The sequence below is a fragment of the Pogona vitticeps genome, chromosome 3 (assembly GCF_051106095.1).
Source record: "Pogona vitticeps strain Pit_001003342236 chromosome 3, PviZW2.1, whole genome shotgun sequence".
NCBI lineage: Eukaryota > Metazoa > Chordata > Lepidosauria > Squamata > Agamidae > Pogona > Pogona vitticeps.
In genome coordinates, this window is record NC_135785.1 from 171,453,311 (window position 1) to 171,480,426 (window position 27,116).

General features: G+C 39.3%; 1 protein-coding gene across 6 annotated transcripts; it reads right to left on the reverse strand.

Annotated features, from left to right (window-relative positions):
* Window positions 1-40: 40 nt before the first annotated feature.
* IL18R1 (interleukin 18 receptor 1) lies at window positions 41-26,501 on the reverse strand. Of its 6 annotated transcripts, none has more exons than XM_072994511.2 (12): window positions 23,928-26,501; window positions 23,463-23,619; window positions 22,062-22,150; window positions 20,595-20,823; window positions 13,778-13,961; window positions 11,010-11,160; window positions 9,797-9,862; window positions 7,626-7,785; window positions 5,754-5,893; window positions 4,759-4,920; window positions 2,041-2,196; window positions 41-1,103 (listed from the first exon to the last, which is right to left on the reverse strand). In XM_072994511.2, the coding sequence occupies exons 2-12, from the start codon at window positions 23,486-23,488 to the stop codon at window positions 712-714; spliced, it is 1,755 nt and encodes a 584-aa protein (XP_072850612.2). In that variant the 5' UTR covers window positions 23,489-23,619; window positions 23,928-26,501; the 3' UTR covers window positions 41-711. The 6 variants fall into 6 exon arrangements, with proteins under 6 accessions (XP_072850612.2, XP_078246415.1, XP_078246416.1 ...); XM_078390289.1 differs by having other exon boundaries at window positions 23,463-23,666; XM_078390290.1 differs by having other exon boundaries at window positions 4,759-4,845; window positions 23,463-23,682.
* Between the last annotated feature and the right edge of the window lie 615 nt (window positions 26,502-27,116).

Genomic DNA, 27,116 nt, shown 5'->3' on the forward strand with positions numbered 1-27,116 from the left:
AGGACATACATGAAGGGACTGTTGCAATAAAGCATAATGGTGCTATAATAATCAGATATTTTATTTAACTTTCTAAACAAATGTAAGTTTCATGAATACTTGTAAACAAGATGCGAGTCCACAAAATAAATACTATTTCTTCAAGGAGCCTTTGAGATAAAAGATATGGCCATGTAAACATGTCTTTCGTGCTCTTATGTTTTCTCACCAGCAATGAGATAATGTATATATGATGCACTTTTCAAAATTTAGTCACACGAAGAAAGCTATTGTTTTCATGTCAGTGATCATTCTGCAAATAGTCATGTTTCTGCCTTTAAATCATAGTCATACATTTTTTTCCAAAAGAGGGAGCACTGCTTCTAGAAATGGAATCACTGTCTCATTTGGTGAGGGCTTAAATCCTACTAGAAGTAGTTTTTAATTTGCTGTTACATTTTAGTCCTGTGGAAGTTTATTTCCTACTAGCAGACATTTCTGAAATTAAAGATAGCACATCAACACAATTATGTGCAGTCAGTCACACGCACACACACCAGGGTGAAATCTGTCCATAAAATGGAGATAATATATTCTTCATTGAGCCTTGAAGGCAACCATCTGCTTGGATGTACAGCATCTGAATCCTTTGCGATGTTCTTTCAGCCATCACAAGAATTTCTGACAAAAAGATATCCACTTTGCTCAAAGGAAACCTGTATAACATCCTCCTCATGGAAACCCAGAGCACAGTGTAGAATGCTTTGACTGCTGACATTCCAAATGCCCCAGTCTAGGAACAGCTGGTTTGTTTCTAAAGCAGGGCTTAGCAGGCATCATACAACGAAGCTTTTTCCAAAACCTGGAATTCAAAGGCAGCGATTTTTCTTCTTTCCATTTCAACACTTGGCTGGATGAAAGCAGTTCCAGAGACTCGGGCAAGAACTCAAAATTCTTTATAGGTGTGTATTCTATTAATATTACTTTAATTTTTCTTTCAACTAAAGCTTTATGGAGTCCCACTTCAAGTTCAAACATGACTTTGTCAGAGATGTAGTTTTTGCTCAGTACAATGATCAATCTTCGACTTCTGTCAATAAATGATTGCACATCATCAACAACAGCTGTAAACAGAAAGAGCATGGGTTAGCTGAAATAATTCAGAGAGAAAATTATGCAGTAGTAGTAATAGTTACAGTATATTATTAGTATATTGTCTATATTAAAATCATGGGCAACCTTTGGTTTCTAAGTAGCATTTAAAAAGTAGGCAATAAGTGATTACAGCTGGCTGAATAACTCAGAAATTCAGATAAAAAGTTATTTCTCTAAAGGAAGGAAGGTTTGCAAGATATTATCTGCAATACTACTAGAAAGTAAGTGGCTTTCTCTTGAAAGTGTGGCCATCTGAGTAGAAAAAACATCCTATTTCAGTCACATATTCTTGTTCTGCTCAGAGTAATTCAGAAGCAGCAGCACCTCTTCAGCAGCCCACATTTTTTGAAGAAAGCAACAAATGAGTAAGCTTCTCCCTCATGTCAATATAGCTAGCCCAGAGAGGTATCAGAAATTTCTTTAGTTTTCATCACCGTAAGTTAGAAAAGTTCCTTTTTGGGACTTCAAATCCCTTATTTGCTTTTTAATGCATTTGATTTCACTAACTGCTTCAAGGGACTGCAACCACAGCATGCAAGGAGGAGAGGTCTAGGGACTGGGCATGCTATTAGCTATTGTTTGTTATGCTTCAGGACCCTGGAGGTATAAGTACTTTTGACAACTGGAAGTAAACTTTTTATTGTTTTTTCCCCCAGACCTTCAAGTATAATGTTCCAGCTGATCATTTCATTCACATAAAATTCATTCAGAGAAAATACCATTGCTTTTAACTGCGCAAACACACCTTGCCTAGCGACTTCACATATAACATATCTAATTTTGGTAAAATCTGGGGAATAAAGAGTAAATATTGATCCCTGAGAAGACCTTATCAGGTGAGAAAACTTCTCTTTGGACAAGAAGTCTTGTATTTTGACCAAAAAAAAACCCCACACAAAACCCTACCTCCTCCAGACAAGATATCCCGTTCAAAGATGCACAGCTTGTATCCAAAATACTCCTCTAATGTTTTGGGTAAGGTTTCCAATGCAAATTTTCTCTCATCACACACAGGCATAGATTCTTTCAGGTAAGACACAAAAGCGTCATATATTTTTCCATCTGAAAAATAAACACACACGATCTCAGATAAATTCCCTGGTATGGCTAATCATTCTCCTCTCATTACCAAACCTGTGCTCTTACTTTTGAAGTAGATGAGATGGGTTTTTGAGTTAAAATCTTTTAAGGCATATGGGTTTTGTAATTAAGAAATAAGCCAGAGAGGTTCCATCTTGTTTCTTTGTATAAAATATCTTTGCTATGCTGACCAGTGTTTTCCAGACGAGCCGACAGAATGTTATTCTGAAAGGCCTGAGAAAGGACTCTGTGTGATTAGATAGATGGGAATTGTTGTGACTCTTTGAGAAACCACAGTTAACCCAAATAACATCTGCTGTGTATGAGAAAGAAGACATGTGATGTAACAGGACTGTTTGCCTAGTAACGAACTCTGATTGGATGACATCGTGGGAAGGTGCATTAAGCCCTTGCCAGTTACTCTTGAAAAAGGAACTTTTTCTCTATGGACTTTGTCTTTCCAAGACCGACCTTTCAGTGATTCGTGACCTACACTTCAGCCATTTGGGACTTACCCTGATGTCTTTAGAGAGAGTTTGGTGGCCTACCTACATGGACTGGTTTCTATGATTTGCTGGATTACTTTTGGACTTATGGGATTTTCCTAAGAACTGTACATGGACTATTTTCTATGGACTGTTACCTATGGAATATTCTTTATGGACTTCTTTTCTTGGAATACTCCATATGGACTATGCTCTTGTAATTTTGTAAGGACTATGGTATAATTACTGGATTTTTCTTTTCTAAGGACTATGGGACATATAAGGGATTTTTACTTTTGTTAAGGGATTTTTAGTCTATAGGATCACTGAGGACTATAGCCTTTTTATAACCTACTTGGATTATTTTATTTTACTAATGATTTCCTGGACTGGAACTGTTTTGATTCTTTTCAATGGCTTTTTGTATTTTTAATAAGGTTTTTGAACTCTTTTATATTTTTCATGTTTTCTTTGCCTCACTACATCTGTGTAACTAAACAGCACAATGCTAGTTTATTTGTTTTGGTTTAATTTGGCTTTGAATATTTAGTAACATGCTTTTTCTTTAATAAAATAAAGATTATAAAACTCAATTGGTTTCCTGAACAGTACACTTGTCATAGGGTCATCTGAGAGTGCTGCCTCAGCCTAGCTTACTTAGAGTCCTGTCAGTGGTGCAAGTTAAGTCTAAGGACTACAAAGCCCACTTGACCTTTTCACAATAATATCTGAGAGTACCAGGGTGTTCTTATGTGGGCAGACCTGCGAGAAGGAGTGTTGTATCATGGCTAGCTGAATTTGGACTCTTCAGCCTATTTTAGCATGTGCAAACTCCTGATTGCTCTCTGTCCAAGCTTACACGCGTGTTTTCGAACCCGTGTTTGCTTACAGGTTTTACTTCTTTTTAGTCCTCGCTCAGCCACTAGGAGAAAAGATTTTCAGAGGCCCCAGGCTAAGCTAGCCAAAACAAAACAAGCCAGAGTTTGGGAGCTCAATTCTCCACCGTGTATTCCAAAAGAGCCAGCCTGTGTGGCCTGGGGCAAGCTGTACAGTGTCGGGGCATCCCCAGAAGAAGGGAATGGTAAGCCACTTCTGAGTACTCTCGATATAAAAAACCCTGGAAAGAATCGCCGTAAGTCAGAATTGCCTGGAGAGCATCCAGTCAGTTAAGATGAAGAACAAGAAAAATGTTCCTTTCTGCTGCCAGTCCTGTGAACTAGGGTCATAGCAAGCAATTTTGACACCTGAGGTAAACAGCACTGTCTCCTATTTAATGCACTCTGAGGTATGGACACATATTTCACCCTCAGGTAAAAGAAGCAAAATGTTGTGTCCATCCAAAATCAAGAGAAAGTTTATGCTTTCAAGGAATCGTGGGCAGTGAATGGTACTGATAAATCTTACTATTTATTTTCCTGACATTCGCCAGCACATTTGTCTCTAGATTTTGATGCCCTCTAAATTTGGGGGCCCTGGGGCAAAGCCCCAGTTTTTCTGCCCTCATTACAGCCCTACTAAGTACAGAACCTGATTGGGCTCCCCACTAAAGATATCTTCATGGTGGTGATGGGGCAACTTCTTTTGTGGATGTCTGGAAACGTCAGAGTAGCTGCAACACAACACACATTATTTTGATTGTGCAAAACTTTGCCATTGCTACCCAGCAGCCTCCAGAGGATTGGCTTTTCTTCTTCCCAGAGCTTTAGAATCTTACTTATTCAAATGAGTAATTTAACTCAGTAACCTAAATAATAAGCCTTGACTCTGGCTGATGGTAGGACTGGCATGGGGATATATAATTGCCCAAACCAAACCCATGGAAAATTTTTAATATCCACCATTTCCTAAAATTAATTGCTTAGTCCTTACTATCTAATCAACTGGAAGATCCTCTCCTTCTGAATGGAAGGAACAGAAAAATTTCAGCCAACATGGCAAGCCCCTCTACTTGCACAGCAGGCATCTGCAAGATGCAGAAAGGGTATTTGTTTTTGCAAAATAATTTGAGTTAGTGTATCATTACCCTCCCCTTCATAAGATGAATCTCATTATGCTTTACCTCCCAGTGTTTCATCTTTTCCTGTTATATCTCTGTACAGTAACACAAGGTCCACTTTGAATGCTGCACACAGAATCACTGAAAACACTGCAGCAAAGGAAAATAGGATAGCCATGAGAATTCCGGTAGTAAAGGTATGAACAGGAAGATCTGGATTGGTCTCTGGATGACAGGGAAAGAAGGAAAGGAAAACATTATGGCTTGGACATACAGAATCATCCCGAGATGGCCAAGACATTCCTTCAGTAAAAATGTTCATGAAGCTATACTGATACAGCTAAAATATTCTATAGTCAAGTGTCTTCCCTTTACAATTTTAGACACAATAAAAGATGATAATAAAGGTTTGGACCTACAGTAAATTATATTATTAATCTCAGACACAATATGACCACCGAATCCATGGAACTTATTAATTCAACACTTCTATAAGTGGATTCAACGGATGTACTCTAATAGGAACCAATAATTGGATTTAGAGGTCTTTGTCTATAAATGGGATCCCTATGCAACAAGGCTATATTTTGCTTGCTCTCAAACTTCCCAACCATTTAACTTCAAGGAAGTTCATCTCCTCCATCTTGTTCACTTAGATGCCATTATTTCACTCGAGCAGGCAACCAAAGGTTCCCAAGACCAGTGTTTCCCAAGACAATGTGAAAGAGGAGTACAGGACTCCTAAGGCACACCTCATGGTGTCAATGCAGACCATTATCCCCAAATCAATGTGGCTTTAAAACCTAAAGTTGTGGCAATTCAGCACATGCTGAACCGCAGTGGCTATTGATGAGGGTTGATGGGAGTTATAAGATGGTACTTTGCTCACCCCTACTACTACGAGACAACACTGCAGTACACTGCATTTTAAATATCAAATATTCTAAAATTCTAAGGAGGTTCATTTGATTGTAGTGGGGAAGATGATTCCCTTGCCAGATATTGGACAAACTACCCCTGCATTGGCTTGTCAGACACTAGATTAAACTGTAGAGTACCTTTTTGAAGTATAGAGACATGATATGCAGGTTTCTGCCCATTGAAAGAGAAAACACAGGTATATGAAGAATTGATGTCCTCCTCTTTAACACTTTTAATCCACAATCGCTTTGAGACATGCTTTCCGCCTTTCTCACGACTGTTTTAAAAGAGGAAAGAACAGCTACTTGAGTGAGTTCCATCACTATTACAGTCACAAAACACAGAATTATCTGGAGATTGTATTATACATCCCCTCTCCAAAACCTACACCAATGGGAGGAGTGGTTGGGTGGTGATTTCTGTAAAATGCCAATCCATCCAAAGGTAGAACAAACAACATGTATCAGCCTGGGACAACATGTTATACTGTACAGTCAGCACAGCAATGGGACAGGATTACAATGAGGTCATTATTATAGATAAGCAGAGCAATGCATAGAAAAAATGTAAATAAGATGCCCAAAACTTGGGACTGTCCCGAAGGATTTGGGCACTTTAAATCCGAAAGAAAACCCATCCTTCTTTCAACCTGACTCCAGCATCTTTCCTCACTCTCCTGAACAATATGGCTGCATTCATCTCCTGTTCCCAAACCCCTCTGGCTTACTTCCCCCAAATGGTCCTCCCTGCAACTTAAACTACATTTGGAAAACATAGAGTTTCTACATCCCCAACATGCTCAATCGGAAGTATAAGAAACACATTAATTGTTGTCCTGCCCCTAGACCATGCTAATTGTGAACCGACCTTGGGGAAGGTGTGGACAATCTCCAGCTCTTTGGGGAGGATGCACACATCCACACAAGGAACATGAAGGGCTGATCTTACTTAACCGAACCATTTTTTAAAAAAATTAAAATGGCAAGGCACCAGAGAAGCTCCCATGTGTTTTCTAGTTCATGCATTTGTGTATCTGTTTATGCATCTGGTATGTTTATATTATTGTTGTATTTACTGTCTGTTTATTTTGTCCAGCTCTTAGATTGTTCACCACCCAAGATACTGTATCACATTAATAAGGTGGTACAGAAATAAAAGGAAATTAAATGGATAAATAGTGGATAAATAGTGGCCCCAAAGTTATTTTTTACTTGTTCATGTAAAAGTAAAGATCTGTGGATTGCTAGGGTCTACTCAAAACATGGAAAACTGGTCCCTTGTCTCACCTGGGGGGCAGAATTTTAGCCAACTTTGTTTTAAAAAATGAATGAGTCCACAGGCCACAGATTGCCTACCTCTTCCTCCATCCCCAATACTTCTCTATTTTGCCCAAGTCATGTTTCTTGTCCCCATGTGTGTGTTAAAGAAAAGGTCACCCATTATAGGAATGATCCCCCCTCCAAAAAAAATAGTATGATAGCATAATCTGAGATCCAAATATGCCTACAAGTTGAGTGCAAAAGCCTGTTACCTTGAGGTTACCCTACAGAAAGGGAAGTGAAAGTCTAACATGCATGTTTTCAGGTCAAAGTGTTATTAGTGACATTGATCTGAAGTGCTGGGGTAAGCAAAGTGCTGTCTTCCAGATGTTGCTGCATGGTAGCTCTCAACATTCCTCACAATTAGTTACACTGCTAGGTTTCAAGGGAGCTGCAACTGAACAACATCTGGAGGACCATTGCCACAGGGGTAAAAAGAAGGGAAAATCTGAAGGATAAGAGGAATAGGCTGGCTCAAAAAGGAAAAAGAGCTAACACAATTATCTTGGGAATATTTTGCAAAATATCTAGGATACCAGTGTATGTCTTTGGTGCAACTAAGCCTTACAATAACATTTTATTTCAGCTGGTTTGACAGCAGATAGCATAGGACATTGTAACGTGCTGAAATGCCAAGGGCTGCACTGAACAAACATGGATATACGGTATTTTTCTGTGAACGTTACTTACAAAATATCCTCTTTCATCAGACATGGAGATATGTTTTCCTTAGTATCCTGACACGAATCTATTAATTCATTATTGTGGACCCAGTAAAGGACAAAATTAGATTCTCTCGATATGTTAGAATAACCTAAAAACACTGTGCAATTTAGGATCTCTTCTTTCCCTGTGCAGAAATAATTTTGAAATTAAGTACTTGGATGTATTAATAAATGCCTCCTAATGCTTAAAAGAAAAAGAAAACAGTATTTCTGAAGACCCACTTGCTACCCTCACCCAGAAGTCTTTCTTTCTCATTTAACTTTTTGCAGCATTAAACCCACAATTAATACCTTTAAACTCATAAGTAGTGCTTCAGCCCCAACCCACTTCCTGCAAACTTCCAGGATAACTACATTTTGGGAATATGCAACAGCAAATCTAAATTAGCTACTGAAAGTCTAAAAAGGTACTATATTTTGTGATGCTCAGGGTGCGACTACACTAGCCCTTTTGGAGCAGGCTGGTGCAGGCTGGTAAATCAGTTTACCAGAGGTCATGAGAAGCAGCAATATGGCCTTTGGTGATATCCTTGCATTGAAATGGCATACCATCCTCAAGCAACCCTTTTTTAGTCTGGCTCCATCTGCTGTTAATTTCCAGCATTGTGAAGTGGCTTAAAAAACAAACCACTTCAGGATATTGGACAATTGAATATTTCCCTTGCTCCTCTATGGAGAGGCAGGAGAAGTTAAATTGTTATTACTATTAATATTGCCTCTGCTAGACCACAGCTGATGTGCCAAATTGTTCGGATTAAATTAAAAAATACATTTTCTTTGTAGTCTGTGTAATTCCCGTTGAGAAACTGCCTGCAGCCGTGGCTTTAATTAGCCCTTCACATAAAGGCAAAGAAAATATTTTTTAAAAAAATAATCTAAGTCATTCAGTGCATCAGCAATGGTCTAACAGAGGCAAAAATATAACAATATCACTTCCTCTGCATCTTCATAGAGGAGCAGGAGAAGTGTTCAATTTGCCGATATCCTGAAGTGGCTCACTTATGAAGCCACATCGCGATACCAAAAATTTACAGGAGAAAGAGCCTTGAAAGCTCTGACAGCTCCAAGGCTCTATTTTGGTCCACTTCCAGTGATTCCAAGCACTGGAAACATACCAACTAGAGTGCATCAAAAAAGCAGGTTGTCTGATCACCAGAAAAATCTGCCCGTGAAGTGCACCAAACAGCCTATCTGATCAAGCTCTTTGATTACCATACTGAATTTTGAAAGGCTGAACATCTCCATAACTTGCTTGTGCAATAAGATATATTATTTCATGTTAACAAGGGGCACCATAGGGACTCTTCAATCATTATGTGCTGTCAGACTGATTCTTACTTATGTGACCTTTGCTAGAGTTGTCTAGGTACAGAGTACTCAGAAGTGGTTTACTATGCATTACTATGTGGGGAATTGAACTGCCGACTCCTGGCTCTTCTTGCCAGGTGCTGAAACTCACTGAGCTATCCAGCCAGCTAGGGCTTGTGCAGTGTAACTCATATTATTGTTTAATATGTAAAAATAATGCTTTTTTATTTAATAAATAGTCTCATGCTCATGGTAGAAACTCTTGGAAACCTCATGTTTATGCAGTCTGGAAATTGGGATGGCAAACATAATAAAGAAAAGACAATGAAAATTAAAATTAACGTTTTTGAACTGATTTTTTAACCCATTTTCAACTAAGGTATGCAGTCTCACTTATGGCTACAGAATGATTAACATATTATAATTAAATCATAATACAACATAATTCCTGCAAAAAACTTTCCTACAACCCTCAAAAGGCCTGCCTTGGTGTTATTTTTACTATCAAAAAAAGTATATGAGTAGATCTGCATTCCACCATTCATAACAGTGCAAATATCTGCAGGGTAGGCCCTTTGAATGTAGAAAAACCTCTGTAACTGATGAAATTATCAGTCTTACATGGCATAATTTCAACCAACATGTGGCTCACGCATCATCCTCTGTCTATCAATAAATATAATGTCTGAATAGTCTGGTTCTGTAGGTATGTCTCTGACATCTATTCAGTTTGGGACAAATGTGAAAGTACCTGCTGAATGTGATAATACATACAAGCAAATGTGATGTACACAACACCACACTGTTAGAAGAAACAGTAAGACATACCTATTTCTGTTTTGTAAACTTGATAATGAGGTCCAATTAGCATTGGTCTTGTGCTTTCCTCAGCACCTGGAAGAGGAATAAGAACTTTATTTGAAACTCAAGTTCCAGTCTAGCAACAAATGATTCCATTAATCAGAAGTGAGTTTTTTATAAACTAAAATATATATTTTTGAAATAAGCTGGTCAATCCATTAAAAACTGCAATTCTTCTTGTAGGCTGCTGATATGCCTACAAAAAGACACAGACATTGATCATTCTGGGATATGTTTCCCATGGAATTCTGCAAGATCAAAAATACCCAAGCTGGAAAAAGTTATTCTCTCACACTACAATTTCCAGGATCTCTTAGACAATGCAGGCACTACCTGAATTGATTTGGAACCCAAAAAGTATCCTGCTTCTAGTAAAGGACACAGCATTCTTCAACATTCTGTATGAAATCCTGCTTAGCATAGTAAATCACTTCAACTAGACTAGGCCCAACGAATCAGTGAGGATTTGGTGAGTCAGCTCCTCCATAGGTTCCACAAATTCAATGGGCCTATTCTTACTACAATTCACTATGCTAAGCAACAGAATTTCAACTTCTGGGTTAGGGGCAGGCAACTACGGGCAGCAACAGATGTTACAAATGGCCCGTGATTAGAGTCATGACTCAGGCAGATATTGAAGTTCCCAAAATCTCATGTTTAAGTGATGGACCCCACTCACAAAACAAAGCATGTTAGTTTGCGAATTATGTGAGTTGAAAAAAATCTCCTGTGCAATCACTCTGAACACTTCAAATGACGGATTTGCTAATGATGGATTATCTGTAATGCCTCTTTTTTGCCCTAAATCTCTATTGTCCTCCACTCTAAGCTATGCACACAGAATTTTTTCTAAGCTCCTTATATGAGTGAAGGTGTTTACAACAAATTAGAAGAATTTTTACAACTCATTTTCTTGTTGTCTTTCAATATGGTATTTAATACACAGTATATTATATCTAATATAATATGTGAAAAGATAGATCTCAGTATTATTGAGTATACCAAAACCAGAGCTTGGAAATATTGTAGGGTTGTGGGTTTTTTTGGTGGCGGTGGTGAGCTACAGTGGATATATGACTGGGGGATCCTTTGAGCTGTAAATGAATCAAAATATAAGAAAACATTTCCAAACCCTAGCCAGAACTGACCAGCTTCACTTGGTATTTTTACCTCACCTTACCTTTCACTGTTAGGCTTATTGTATGTGTGCTGTTGTATATCTTTTGCCCATGAAGGAATGATGCCACACAAGTATATTTCCCAGCATCTTCAGCTTTTAACTGGTTAATGTGCCACTCTTCCTCCGTTTGGTTTACAATCCTGGTACAGTTCTGCTTGTAAGAATTTCAAAGGGGAATTAAGACTGCCACAAAACCTCCAAAGCCAAAACATGAACAAATACACAAGCCAAGCTATAAGCCATTCATACCCCCACTTCAAATCTGCAGACCCATTAATCAAGTAATTGTTTTCAGTTTGCTATTTTTTTTATCATGGGGAATAGCTAGATATTCCACCCAATTCCAGTTAACTGGGGGGAAATTACGGATTCTCAGGCCAATATCATCCACTTATACATATAGGAGCAAGTATCTTTGAGCATTGTTGGACTTCCTTAGTAAAGAACCCCAAGGACTACTCCACTAACATCAGTGGATGCTTTACAAACAAGGCACCCCTGTTACAAACATAGCTTCAAATCTATACAACTCATTTCCCGTTCCTATTTGGTGAAATGAGCAATCTAGACATTACTGCTGGAAACCAGCTTTCACAAAACATCCTTAGTGTCACAAAGAACACTTAAGGAAATATCAATTAGCTGATGAATCAAAGTAACACAAACTTTCTAGATGCACCAGAATAACAACTCTAAATGAGATCAAAATTCTGATACCAGATCATCCTCATATGATTAGGCACCCTTCAGTCTTGAGAGACTATGGTATTGTGCTCTTTATGGAGGACTTGGAACAGTGTCTAGTGTGGCTGAGAAGGCCAATTTGAGAGTGACAACCCCTTCCAAACTGAAGACAAATACAATCTGCACCCCATCTAGCTCCCTGATTTTGCTGCTTTCGTGACTGCCTCTTTGCCTCGGCCTGCTAGACAAGGCTCTCTTCAAGTTGGGAGAGGCCATGATGCACCGCCTGCCTCCAGGCTGAACACTCAGATGTCAAGGTTTCCCATCTGTTGAGATCCATTTCCAAGGCCTTCAGATCCCGCTTGCAGATATCCTTGTATCGCAGCTGTGGTCTCCCTCTGGGGCGATTTCCCTGCACTAATTCTCCATACAGCAGATCTTTTGGAATCACAGCATTCTATGGAACAGATTTTATGACATGAATCTCTTCACTAATAATTGATCACCCACTCAGCCATATGCTCTGAGGCCCTAGCTTGCGAGCTAGCAGTGAAGACCACTGTTACATTTCTTAGAAGCTAGGATTAGGTGGCAGCATCCTTATCATATTCAGTACAATTGATTTATACCGAAAATAGAGAAAGTCCTGGAAACAAGTTCTGCAAGTTGTTTCCACAACTTTCTCTATTGGTGGTAAGAAATGACTCTATTGGTTGCTTAGAAATTACATCAACACCAGAGTACAGGCTGTAAAGTTTAATGGTCTATGGCAGTGGTTTTCAATCTTGGGTTCCCAGATGTTCCTGGACTGAAACTCCCAGAAGCCTTCACCACTAGCTGTGCTAGCCAGGATTTCTAGGAGTTGCAGTTCGAGAACATCTGGGGATGCAAGGTTGGGAACCACTGGTCTATGAGAACAGGATTCTTAAATATAGAGTTATTGGTTCCATCTGGAAATACTAAGCAAGGTAACTTTTCTGGATAGCTCACAACTGTGATCAAATTATTAGGCATTATAGACAACAGCTGTGAGAAGCTCCTGCAAATTCTAACCCATATTTTGTTTATCCAGCCCACTATCTTATACTCAGTAATCTACTATATTTATACCAAAGCAACATTATTAGTACAAAACAAGACTCTTTCAGCTATACCACTGCCATACATTTCTTCCAAATATATACATCATTAAATGGGAGGCTGTTGGTTCCTTCCCCAGGGATTAAACTAGCTACTCGATTCTGCTGAAGTCATTATGCTCGTAAAATTATTTGGTTCAAAAGAAATTGACAGTAAGTGATTAATGTTGCTTTATCAAACTACAATTTCCAAATCCTGAGGCCTGCACAGCCACTAGCCTTGTTGGCTGAGGGATTCTGGGAGATGCAGTCCAAAAAATTAATTCCACAGCCTGACAGATAATGCATATAACTTGTCGAAGGCAGAGCCTGCCTTGATCTGCATGGACCATTTTATATATAAAATTTAAAACACAAGATTCGTTTTCCATGTGAATTGGATTCAGATTCTGCATTGCATATTTTAAGTGAAAAAAGCTCCCACCTCCAAAATTATTTCAAACTATTAAATTTCATACTATGTGTAACTATTAAAACCATAATTATTAATAAGCTCATCAGGCCCACAGTCTATCCAGAAAAACGTACCTCACTTAAATCTCCAGGATGATAACAATAACCTTTTCAAATTTAAAGACTTAAAGTTAGAACACATAAGAACCAAATTCCATATGATTCTCTGCCCTCTGAGGTCAGTTTTGTAAGTCCTGCTGGATGCATTTATGAGATCAGGTGCATAGAAAAAAGATTTAGGGCCTTCTTGTTAGAAGCCTTGACAATATAGAACTTGTGGAACAAGTTTCTTTCTCTTCATTTTTACACAATAAGGCTTTTACAGTTCTGACCTATTTTTAATTGTTGGAAGTAACAGCAATGAACAGACTATTCTGTTCTATCACATGATCTCTGGATGTTTACCCCACTTCATCAGGTAGCACATTACAACTTGATTTTAAACAATCTACCTCTCCACTGTATAATTAAAAAAATGTTTTTAAGTAATACCTTGTACCACATTATGTTGACAATATTTCCATACATGTGAAGTTTGTCACATTTAAACATATATGATCTTCCAACTATTCCAGATATTCCAGTTACTACATGATCTGCATTGAAACAGCTGTTTTTGTTTCTCTGGAGGACTTTCAGGAACCACTTGTAACAGCTGATGACCTGCGTTTCGTTGCTGGTGAGAAAACAATGAAGGAAGTGTGTGACTTTAAATGACACTTAAGTAAAATAATTATTTCACAGTAACATACATATTGTATGTTTGTTTTTAGGTTATCAACAGAATTTACATATGGATGAGAAAGGTATGTCTTAAACCAATCAGGCATTTAAGCCATCATACAGAGAAATTGTTGTTGTTGTTTAGTCGTTAAGTCATGTCCGACTCTTCATGACCCCATGGACCAGAGCACGCCAGGCCCTCCTGTCTTCCACTGCCCCCTGTTGGGTCAAATTCATGTTGGAAACTTTGGTGACACTGTCCATCCATCTTGTCCTCTATCATTCCCTTTTCCTCTTGCCTTCACTCTTTCCCAACATCATGGTCTTTTCCAGGGAGTCTTCCCTTCTCATAAGATGGCCAAAGTATTGGAGCCTCAGCTTCAGGATCTGTCCTTCCAGTGAGCACTCAGGGTTGATTTCCTTTAGAATTGATAGGTTTGTTCTTCTTGCAGTCCAGGGGACTCTCAAGAGTCTCCTCCAGCACCACAATTCAAAAGCATCAATTCTTCGGCGGTTAGCCTTCTTTATGGTCCAGCTCTCATTTCCATACATCGCATAACATAATCAGTCTGATTTCGGGATTGCCCATCTGGTGATATCCATGTGCAGAGTTGCCTCTTGTGTTGTTGGAAAAGAGTGTTTGTGATGACCAGCTGTTCTCTTGACAAAACTCTATTAGCTTTTGTGCTGCTTCATTTTGAACTCCAAGGCCAAACTTACCTGTTGTTCCTTTTATCTCTTGACTTCCTACTTAAGTCCCCTATAATGACAAGAACATCTTTCTTTGGTGTCAATTCTAGAACGTGTTGTAAATCTTCATAGAATTGGTCTATAATTATTCCAGCTCTGTATTTAAATAGCACAGTGTGGTATAAGTTAAGTACAACTGACAACCATGCCCTTCCTAAAAAACCCTGAAAAATGCAGTAGTTCATTAGTACAGCAATCTTTCTTTTTGTAAAAGTTGGGTCGTGGCAACTGGACTTCTTTCTTGTCAGGTTAAAATGTTTCGCTACTCATCCTAAACATTTCAACCTAACGAGAAAGAAGTCCAGTTGCCATGACTCAGCTTCCAAATAACCACATCTGGATGACTGAGAATCTTCACAGAAATATTTCTGTTTCTTTCAGACTTTAGATTATTTACTGAACAGAATTCACATCATCTACATAGGAAAAGCCCGTGTATATTTGTTGATAGCCACAAAAACCACAGTTTGAGTACTGAGAAAGGAAAAAGCCCACCACATAGTAGCCCAGCCTAAGATTTTTGAAAAAGATTACTTGTCTGCTACATCCCATCAGCTAGATAAACACATATGGTAGTAGAATAAAGGAAAACCCCAAACCACCAGTTTATCTTTATTTGCTAGATTCGCTTTATATTGTTGTTGTTTCGTCATTAAGTCATGTCCGACTCTTTGTGACCCCATGGACCAGAGCACACCAGGCCCTCCTGTCTTCCACTGCCTCCCAGAGTTTGGTCAAATTCATGTTGGAAGCTTCAGTGACACTGTCTATCCATCTCGTCCTCTGTCGTCCCCTTCTCCTCTTGCCTTCACACTTCCCAACATCAGGGTCTTTTGCAGGGAGTCTTCTCTTCTTTATATTAGGGATTATACTGTATAATATTTGCCAAGTACTGGCTGAAATCCCTTAGCTCCTCCCTTACTCCAAACATGCAGAGAAATGAAAGGAAGAACAAAGGTGCAACATTCAGACAGTGCTTGCAAAGTGCTTGCTGTCCATATCTGGAAGTCACTGGTTGTTTGCAAGCACTGGCTGAGATGCCCTGAAGCCCCTGCTTTCCCCTGCACAGGGAAGGGACAGGAGAAATAAACCAAGTCTGCGAGGTGAAAAACTTTGACTGGGAGCCCAATGGATGTCGTCAGACACCCAGAGAGAATCTGATCCATGCTCAGAAGTTGTTCTCAACCTTCAGATTAAAGCCAGGGTGGGGAAAGAGCAGCCCTCCAGAGGCTGATGAACTGCAACTCCCATGAGTCTTAGACAGCGTACCCAATGGCGAGAAGTGCTGGGAGCTGCAGTGCAGGAACCTCTGGAGAACTGCAGCCTACTATCACATTTTCCTTCCAGGTAAAGGAATACCCTTCAGTAAACCAAAGCACACTAGGCTCTCAACCCAGAAACCCTACATTGCAAGTATCAATCCTTTATCGGATGTGGAAACCCATCCAAATATAGAGATCAGCAACCAATGTGCAGTGTACACATGTTGAACAACTTATGTTGAGAACTGCAAGGCTGTACAGATTGACAACTGATGAGCTGTAGGCATGATCACATATACGTGCGCTGGGTGTCACATGTGTATGGTCATTTTGTGAGAATGGTGAGTAGTTACTTAAACATGAAATAAAGAAATAACCATAAAGAAGAGGTTCCAAGTACTATGGGATTTCTATGCTAGTTAACTGAAAGTATGCTGCCCCAATTCCTATGGGAATCACTATCCCTGTCTTAGTTTGCATACAAATCGTCCAACAACATCTTCTCACCTACTGCTGGAGGAAAGGATGTTTGCAGTAGATGGGCTCTTACACTGAAGCCAAAAGATTATGATACAGGTCTTCCGGCAGAGTCCTTGTGCGAATTATCTATTTATCTATTTATCTATTTATCTATTTATCTATTTATCTATTTATTTATTTATTTATTTATTTAACTTATATGCCGCCCACTCTACCCAAAGATCTCTGGGCGGCTTACAACAATTAAAATACAATAAAAGATAAAACGATTAAAATACAATTAAAATAGATACTCTAAAAAACACTTGTGAGTGTTACCCATACCAAATGCTGGCTCTTAAGCTTGCCTGTAAATGCATTTGCAGAAAGATACATACACAATTTAGCAAAGCACTACCGTAGTGGCATCAATGTATGCAATATCTGATACAAGTAATCTAACTACCCCATGTCTTGCAACACCCTTCCCACTGTTCACACACTTAACAGCAGAAACTGTGTCATTTCCTTCTGTGTCCTAGCAACTAATTGCTTCAAGTATTAGACAAACCAGAAAAGCACAACAACAGGTATGCTGTAATCTCTGATCCCACAAGGTCTGTCAATTGCACTTTATAAATGGAGCAGAAAACAGAAATTAGAAAGATCCAAAATGTTTTCAGCTGTACACATCCAAAGATCACAGGTCAGTGACTTTCCTCTTGTGATATGCATTGCATAAAATGCAATGCATATCACAAGAGGAAGTTTTGGATTGTGTTGAACACAGAAATAATTAAATAATGTCCATTTTTGGAGTAGCAATTGAAAGCTCCAGATAGATTTCTATGTAAGAAATTCAGTGTTTTAGTAGGAACTTGATGATTCTTGTAGTCGTGTCTATCCTGCACTAAACCTATGCAGGGGACAAGATGATTCATTCTAAGCATCCTTCCAGACAGATGGTCCCTGGTTCTTTCTGCCTCTCAAAAGGGATTTTATAGTTACTGCCTTGCCCATCTCCAGGTCAATCTGGATGGTGTCCTTCACCTAATATATTTTTTTCTTCAGGAGTGGTGAAAGAAGTGGCTGTGAAACACAAGGAGATTACAAGTGGAAGACACTGCCTCTGGACAACTTGTGAATGAGGCAAGGCAATGAGCAACAAAAGTCTCTGCTGGAAGCAGCCATGTATCAAACATTTGCCGAACAGTAAGGTAAAGGAATTCCAACTCATGTCAGCTGGAGCTCTGTGGGAGCACCATACAATCCTCTTACATTGCCATTTGTAGGAAGAAACTGTTGGCTGGCATCCTGAATAGGAGCCCTCAGCACTGTAAGTTCTACTTATTCCTCTCCTAGCCTCTGATAAGAAATTCTGAGGGACAGCAGAGAGCCATAGAAAAAAGTCAGGCACAAGGGCATGTGATTTTTTTTTAAAAAAAAAAACAACTACTAAGATGAAAAACTCGCCATTGGCCCTCCAACAAAACTGAGCCTTACACGGAGGAAAACATTGTTCAGCTTAACAGAATTCCAAGGTCCTATTAATAAGATCTATTACTCTGGTGTGATCTATTTAAAATGATCTTCCAGTTCACAGTTCATGTATTTTCTGAATAAACATACGTACTAGAAGGATGTGTGTAACTATTTAAAGATACTGAGAACTAACCCAGTGCTCAGAACAGGGTTTTGTTTATGACTTGGATTCATTTGGGTATTGTGGTTGATTTTTTTGGTTTTCTTTTATGGGTTGTTGTTTTTTACGGTGGTGGTGATAGTGGGTTGTACAACACTCAGAATCCCCAGTCTACATGGTCATTGGCCATAGTGACCTGGAAATTGTAGTCTAAAAAAATAGGATTTCTTAACATAGCCTCTATATTACCTAGAACAGCAGCCATGATCTCCAGAGGTCCAAGGGCTGCTGACACCCATCTCTGGATTTTGGAGGGCTTCACTCACCCATGTAACTTCCACTGTTTCCTCCTTTTTTTTTTTTTAAATGGTGCTTTGCTAAAAGGGCTCCTTACTTTCTCAGTAACAAGATTGGCACCAAAAGAGAGCACCCCAAAATATTTTTTCCAAGAATTATAATTGGGGCAGCGAGGAATAAATTATCTCCCTCAAATATGACAACAACGTTCCTCCACCCACTAGAGCAGAAGCGGATGTTCTGAGAGAATTTCCCCCACATTAAATATTTGGGGAGATGGGGGCTGGGGTTGCTCCCAGTGGTGGTGGGAGTGTGCATTAGAGTAATCTGATGAGACCAGGCAAGCAATTGTAAAACTAATTGATTTCTGTTAATATGTCATTACTAACAAGCAAGTATAATAAGCAAGAGCAATTACCTGAAGATGCCATCTCCAGAATTTTCCTGGTAAAGGAAAAATCCTACTTTTTATAGGACACTATGTTTCTCCATGAGATGAAAATTAAGTGTGCATGCCAAAGTTAAGCATATGTGTCACAAATTTCTATGAGAGAATAAGGATAAACTTGGGTATTTCCCCCCTCTGAAGTCATTATGACAGAAAGTTCCATATCTGACTGTTAAGATTAATCATAGTAGGTCACATAAAATTCACAAAATAGGTCATGTTTCTCGTGGTAAATCAATATGTACAACTGTCAAATAAGGGCTAATTTAGATGAACTTGTACTCTTATGTCTCAATCTGGTTTATAATCCAAGGTTTCCTAAAATATGTTTCATGAAATCATTTGGTTTGTGGTGAGATTTAAAGCTCTCTCTCTGCACACAGGCATAGAGGCTCAAGGCAGAAACTAATGTCACAAGTAGCTCCTCCTTAGAATAAGAAAAGCGCTAAAGACGTTGCGTGTCAATATCACTGCACCGTCGCAGGGCACCTCCACAACCACTTCTGAGTATTCTCTGCCTGGAAAAAGCTGAAAAAAGGGGTCACTGTAAATCAGAATTGACTTGATAGCACATGGTTATTATTAGCTTCTTTCACCTCCCAGAGTTTATAAATTAACTTGCTTTGTTCTGTGACTGATCTTCAGAACGGAAGCACAGGAATTTATTTATATATATATATATAAATGGCAACCTCAGTCATATCTGTCGACTTCTAATGATGGGCCATTACAATATCTGTTTCAGCCTTCAAAGAGTGTGGCTTGTAGAAAGTTATTATTGAGTTATTATTGAAGCACATGGCAAACACCTACAAGTGAGATGGAGCACGGTAGCCTTGCCCCATCTGTCACCACTTCCACCAAAGCGGGACAGACTACGATATCTGTTTATGGCTCCAGCTCTCCACAAGGGATGGAAGCCCAGTTTTTCCACATTCAAACTGCTGTAACAGTACTGAGATAACAGGATACATCCAACTATGTCTGTCCAGGGACCACTATAGGAATGGACTTCCCCTGCCCCTCTTGCCCCACCACAATATCCCAAATATACTCTGGAGTGCTAGTGGAGGTGGGGGGTCCCTCTGCAGCAAACTGAAGGGATGGGCAGGTAGCTGCTGCTGCTGGAAATCCTGGCAGATTAAGTAATTTTCTAGATCAGGTCAGCCATCTTCTATACTCTTTATGATCCAGACAGCAGTTCAACTATGTTTTGAAGCACTGAATCAAAATCCAAGAGAAATGCAACAAAGTTTAGACATATCTCACACACAAAACCCAGGAAGAACTATTTCCTTTCCCTTCTAGGTGAAACTGTGTGAAAACAGCTCGTACTTGCCTTGATTTAAATTATGATATGTCTTCTAAGAATGGGACCACCATTTCGCCCTACTTGACTGATGCCCTAGTTTTGTGAAGCCATTGTAGTAGCTATAGTTATTCATAATATTTGGATGTAGTTGGTCAATTTTACAATATATTTGTCAAAGGTATCTTTGTAAATCATAGCTGGTTTGCTAGATGGGCAGTATAAAAATCTAATAAATAAATAAAGCTAAAGGAGAGCCGAATGTTAATTATCATAATTGATAATAGGTTTTGACTGGTGTATCATTGGTTTAAGCAAGTATAAAACTAGCACATCAAGACAAACTACAATATTGTTTCCTTTGTAAACATAAGAACAAGTATGCATGTAGCTAACCAAGTGGCATGAACTGTGCCTACCTGATGCAACAATTATAGTTTCCTGTGTCATTCAGGACAGCTGGCCAAAACCGCAAATATGTCCCATTCAAATCAGTTCTGCTGTCTTCTTGAATTGCCATCCACTTCCCTTCTTTTTCTCTGTACCAGTTTACAGTGTATCCTTCATCTTGTTCCATTGAGGGGCAGCAATTTGAAAAATATTCATTTTCTATTACATTAATAGGCGAGTGTCTCCTGCAAAGCTTTTCTGGGGGGGGGGGGGGAAGGGGAGATAGAAGTTATTGATTTTCTCAAAAACTAGGCAATAATATGTTTCATTTTTTTCAGACAAACAAATAAACTTTTCTCTCGAGCCTTGTCACTCTAGCAGTATATAAATATTATTTGGCTATCAAATGATTGTCTTTTTATCTACTTTCCGATTAAGCTCATCAAATTTATCATAAGCTACAGCCCATTTCTTGGGGGGGTCCAAGAAATGGGCTGTAGAAATGGTCCATTTCTTTATCCAGTCTGTCCTAGTTGAAGGGAGACTTTCCCACTAATATGAGAAAGATGCATTTGTGTAGCTGTTACTAAATGCAGTTGATTCTAAATCTTCTGATTTCTTTCTTTACTGAGCAAAAAATATTAGTTACAGATCAGTGACAAAACATAATCAGTCATACTTTCAATGGCCTCCAAAACAGAAAGCTACCCTATTTCCCCAAAAATAAGACCTAACCTGAAAATAAACCCTAGTATGATTTTTCAGGATGCTCGTAATATAAGCCCTACCCCAAAATATAAGCCCCAGTTAAGTGAAACCCCACCCTCCACCATTGTGCAGCAACCAGATGAAGACATGACTGTATTTGAATAAATGTAGATTGTTATACATGAAAAAATAAAACATCCCCTGAAAATAAGCTCTAATGTGTTTTTGGAGCCTTCTTAGGCATCCTTCAGTCTCGAGAGACTATGGTAACATGCTCTGTATTGAGGACTTGGAACAGCGTCTAGTGCAGCTGAAAAGGCCAATCTGAGATGTGTTTTTTGGAGCAAAAATTAATATAAGACCCTGTCTTATTTTCAGGGAAACGTGGTAGCATTTTCTTAAAAATGCGTAGCGAATAACTGCAACGGAAAGTATCATCCACTGTTGCATGTGTGTTATTCTGAATCTGTGACACTTATACTTTGACCAGTATCCTATAAAGCTTCTCCTGAGTGAAACATCTTACAGTACTAAAGTAGAAACATAGAATTGTGCCACTAATGCAAGTATTGCCATTGGCAAGTGGCAGCAGGGTGTGTTTGTGGAGTGTGTGTGTGTCTCCAAGGAGATCGTTACTTGCACAATGTAAGTATGTAGGGAAGTGGCACAAAACAGTGTCACTAAACTGACAGATTTTTCTACTCTGCAGAAATGTTAAAGGCTTCTGGCTATGTTTTTAAGTTTATCATACCTTAATTGAAGAAGGTGAAAAGTCGAATTATTTTTACCTGGGCTGGCAAAGCTAAAGATCAGCAACAGCAAAACTGATAGCTTTCCAAAACACATTCTTAAATATATGGTAGCTGTAATTACTTCTCTGGCGGGGGGGGAGGGAAAGAAAGAAAAGGAGGATTTAATTTCAAAAAGCAGAAAATAAGAACAAACAATCTGATTCACCAACAGATTTTTAACAGAAGAATGTGAATATTATAAAAACTAAACTTTAAATTTTTAACATAATTTTTTAAAAGGACATTAGTCTTACACAAAAGACAGCAACTATTTGCATGACCCAGGTGATCAATTTAAACTCTTTGCCTCTACAGCTCATTCCTATGTCAGATTTTTTTTCCCGTGTCATGTACTATACACCTCTTTAAATAGGAAGGCTTCGTTTTAAATCAACTTGACCTCATTGTTCAACAGCTCTCACCTAGCTTTTACTGTCAAGAAATTCTTCCTAATGTTCAGCCAAAAACGATTCTACTGTAATTTTAAGGCTGTTCAATGTATTCTAAAGACAGCAAGTCTTCACTCTTCTTCTATGTGACAGTCTGTCAGGAATTTAAAGAATACTGTTATACCTTCTCTTTCAGCCTCCAGGAAAAAAGGCAAGTGGTTCCTTCACCTTTTGCTGGTGCAATGTTTTTTCCAACAGCTGACCATCTTCCCATGACTAGAAAAGCCCCACATCTGAAATGTTGGGGGTAAGCCTCTCCTATGTGCTCCTCAAACCAGCCCTCCAGTGACCACTCTGCACTGCATCTTCTATGAACTTGTTGCAATCCATCTCGCCTAGATGAGGCTTTTAGTGTGTGACACACACATTCAGGTTCAAACATGAAATTTTACAGTGAAAGTCCTGATGATACTACATTCCACGTTTCTATCTGCTTCTGTCTTTTGTTTACATGGACAAAAGCATCCATTAAGGAAGAACAGCCGCACAATGCCTTCAGCCATCCATCTGGAAGCATCCTTAATGAGGAGTACCTAAATATGGGGTGCTTCTAAGTGCAGGTCTCATGGAACTACTAATGAGAAGCCATTCCCACTATATAATGGAAATATCTCTCCCTCCCCCCACCAAGGTGTAATGGGAAAACACAGGAAGGTTACACATAGATCTTCATGAAATGCCAGGAGTAAGGCAAGGCAATTACACCATAAGAGTTACAGATGGATTTCCCTTGTTACTACAGGTAAAGTATTGTGCATACACAATTAAGTAAAAAGGCTTTTGGCCCACAAGTTGAAAAATAATGGAAATGCAATATAGTAAACTGAGGAAGAAGACAAAGATGAACTGAAATGAAGAAGAGATGTGTGGTCCGTACAAAATGAAATACAAACACAAGAATAGGCAATACCTGTACAGACCACTAGAAAATCATCATATAATACGTTACCTTTTGTGGCTCAAACACCAGTTCATTGGGCTTGTACCAGGGTGAAGAATTTAAAAGATCAAAAGTTCTTGGCAAGATGGATTTCGGCAGGAAAGTTGCTCTTAGATGTAACCTCCAAAAGTTCTTGACAAGACCGAATTTGCCAGAAAACGTCTTTCTTAAATGTAAATCAGGCGATGAGTTGGAAAATACTGCAAGAAGGCTCTGATGGAAACAAAAACTAGTGCCAAATAAAGCAAATTAGTCTTTAAGGTGCCTTAAGATTCTTTGAAGCGCTGTAAGACTACATCTATTGATACTCTCCCCCCGCCAATCGAAATAAATAAACTTTCAAGGATTTCAAGGAAACTGATTCTAAAGACACGTGTCGGCGTCACGGCATAAACCTTAGGGTCATGACATTTTCAGGGATAAGGAACCCACCGAGCAAGAGGAACAGGGTCGGGGAGAAGTACAGCTCCTTACCTTCACGAAAGTGAAGCACCGACCAAGCGGGACCGAGAGAGGACAGGTTTTCGACAAAAGGGGAGCGAAAACGTCAGAACGGGCAGAAGCACGGAAGGTCCCCCCCACGCCCCCTCAGAAGACACGAAGCAGGCGCTTCTTTTTCCTAGGTCCCCCCCCCTCCCGACCGCTCTTCGGAGGCTGTTTCGGCCAGGTGGAGGGGAAAGAGGCAGGGCAGGTCGGGGGTGCTGCATTCAGCAGTGCGCTCCTTCGTGTCAAGGAGAGGTGCTGACGGTGCCATTCCCGCTTGCTTGCCTGGAAACCCCGCCCTCTGACCTGAAGCCCGCGGTGACTCGGGGGAAAGTACAGTAGTGTATACTCTTCGAGGGTGGCGCTGCCGCCGCCTCACCGCGGACTAGTTGGGAAGAGAGGCGGGAGGAGGAGAAGGAGGGCGCCTCGTCGAGCGAAGACATTCCAGCGGGATACCCGTGTTTCGAGCAAGAGAGACTCCCGAGGCGCCTGGGCGAGCTTAAAATAGTAAAATAGGCGCGTGTATATCGACCGCCAACCTTGCTCGCGAGGAGACACGGAAGCGCTTGGAATCGGAGAGCAAGGTTTTCCAGCGAAGCTTGCCTTCTCATGATGAGCCCAAAGTCGGACAGCCTCAGTTTCATCATTTTTGGCTCCAGAGAGAGTTCCGGCTTGATCTGCTCTAGGACCCTCTTATTTTCAACACTATTTCAACAAAGTGCAGTATTCAGTTCCTAGGAAAATGCATTTCTTCCCAGACAATACAACCATTCATTTTGGGGTTTGTTTGGTTTTAATCAACTCTGGAGGACTTACAACAACCCTAATAGGGCTTTTCCTATCGTTTCTGTGATATCAAAAGGTCCTATATCACATTTCAGGTACCCTCCTAGGAGTGGAAGGTCCGCCTCGGCTCATGTCCTGTGTTCGAGAGTTCAGACTAGTCCGAAAGATAGTGCAAAGAGGGCCTTTCCTCCCCAGCCTTTAGAATTCAGGCTATGCTGCTTCAACAATGGAAGCTTGTATTTAGCACTTGTGGCAAATACACATTCACAGCCCACAACAAAAAGCACAGCACAGCAAATTAAAGGAAATTGTATCTTGCTTTCCTGTAAAGTACACAGGAATACTGTATTTGGTAGTAAAAATAAAGGCAGAATCACAGGAAACAGTTTTTCCAGTAAGAAAATATGATGTGGGCTGGTCTTAGAGTGTGTTCCAGTTCACATTCAGTACAGTAATTAAGAGGAGAAGTGCTAGATATTAAAAAAAAGTAAACAAAGACAATCGTGTTGTGGTGAAAATTGTGCACAGATCTATCGTGTATTGGAATTTCAAAGACAGGGTCCGGTCAGATAAAGTTAATTTCGGTGTAGCAACCAGAATGAACATAAGGGTCACCTTTCTCTCTAAAGAACATTCAAAATGATATTATGAACATGAAGTGGTTGAGAGGCCGTTGCTAAGAAGGACAGGTCACCCTGTACTTGTTTGGAATATGACTTTTTACATATACCCATGGGAGCATCAATTGCTGAAATTCTCTCAGTGCATCTGCTGCCATCCCTCCCCAGTGGTTTGTTTGGTCTGGATCATGATCTTCACAAATTACACAGTGGTGAATATGGAAGTTCTGTTTTCCTGCAGCTACCTTTGGGCTGCATGTTCTTTACCAAAAGGAAAAAACTGAGCATATTCAGAATCTATATGTTGATTCAGTTGTTTTCTCCTTCAGAAAGAAGCAGCCCAAATGTAGCTATAGGAAAAAGTAACTGAAAGATTTAAAATGTTAAGTGTGCATTTATTTATTTATTTATTTATTTATTTATTTATTTATTTATTTATTTATTTATTTGATTTATAGAGTGGGGACCTATCTGGTCTACTCGACCACTCTAGGTGGCTTTTAGTGTGTAACTAAAATAGTTACATTTTAATAAAATAAAATAAAACTGAAAGAATATCAAAGTTTGTTCAATGTAGTTTTACTATTTATGCCACAAGACACACTCTCCACTCTATCCTATATACCCTATAATAATAATAATTAAACATTTTATTGTCATAATTAGCCCAGTGATTACATCAGAAGATCCTTAAACCTGGCTCAAGGAGGTTCAAACTATGCTACTTTTGGCATATTCATTGTGTGTGCGAAGAAGAATGCTATTTTAGTGTTACACACTAAAAATTTATTATACAGATAAATGCATTTACCACATTCCAATTACACCAAGACCCAGTATGGATGTGCTGGATGGGGGCAACTCAGATTTGAAACTTCGTGAAGCTAAGAAGCCCCCTGGATAAACCTGGACAAGTCACTTTGACTTGCCTCATAGAATAGTTTCCTGGGAAGGAAATTGAGAGCCACATACACAACCTTGAGAATATTAGAAGACAGGTGGGATATAAATATAACTGATAATTAATAAAAACAAAAATCCTGTTCCTCACATGTGGAAGGTAACATTCTGCCTAGAAAGCTCATAGCTTATGGAAGAGATCTCCCCCATTGAGATACCTCATTGGTTCAAAAATACAAGAAAATACAAGGTTCAAAAATAAAAGAAAAACCTCAACGAGACAATGTTAGTTGTGAATGGGTACATAACTTGCAAAGAGAGTTTTCTTGAGAATCTGAACAAGCCACCTGTTTCTCACTCACCTGCTGCCACCTGCTGGTTATAGCCAATTGTTTCCTTTTATATTTATTTAAAATATTTTATCCCGTCTTTCTCCTTAAAAAGGATCCAAGGTTTTTCAAATGAAAATGAAAAACTTCACAGTTTTTCAGATGTCAGTCAGTTTCCTACTTTTACTGAAATAAGGCCCCCGAAAGACATGGGAATATAAATAAAGCACAGAATTTTCTCCTTGCCCACTTTTGTACTAGAAACAGAAATGTGAAATAATATAAGAAAGGGGGGGAGCAGCCACAGTGGCCAGAATCTTAGTGGCATTTGTGTGAAGCTTGCACAACTCACCACATCTAATTGCTGCAAGTTGAAGAAACCTTATATGTAAATTGGGCAGATATGTACACCATGCCTGTATAATCTCCAGAGCCTGGAAATTGTACTTTGTATCCTCCAGCCAGAATGGCCACTTGGGCATGTCTATTTTGTACCAATTTTCAAACAGTACCAAGCTGCTGTGTCCTCAAAGGTGTCTCTATAT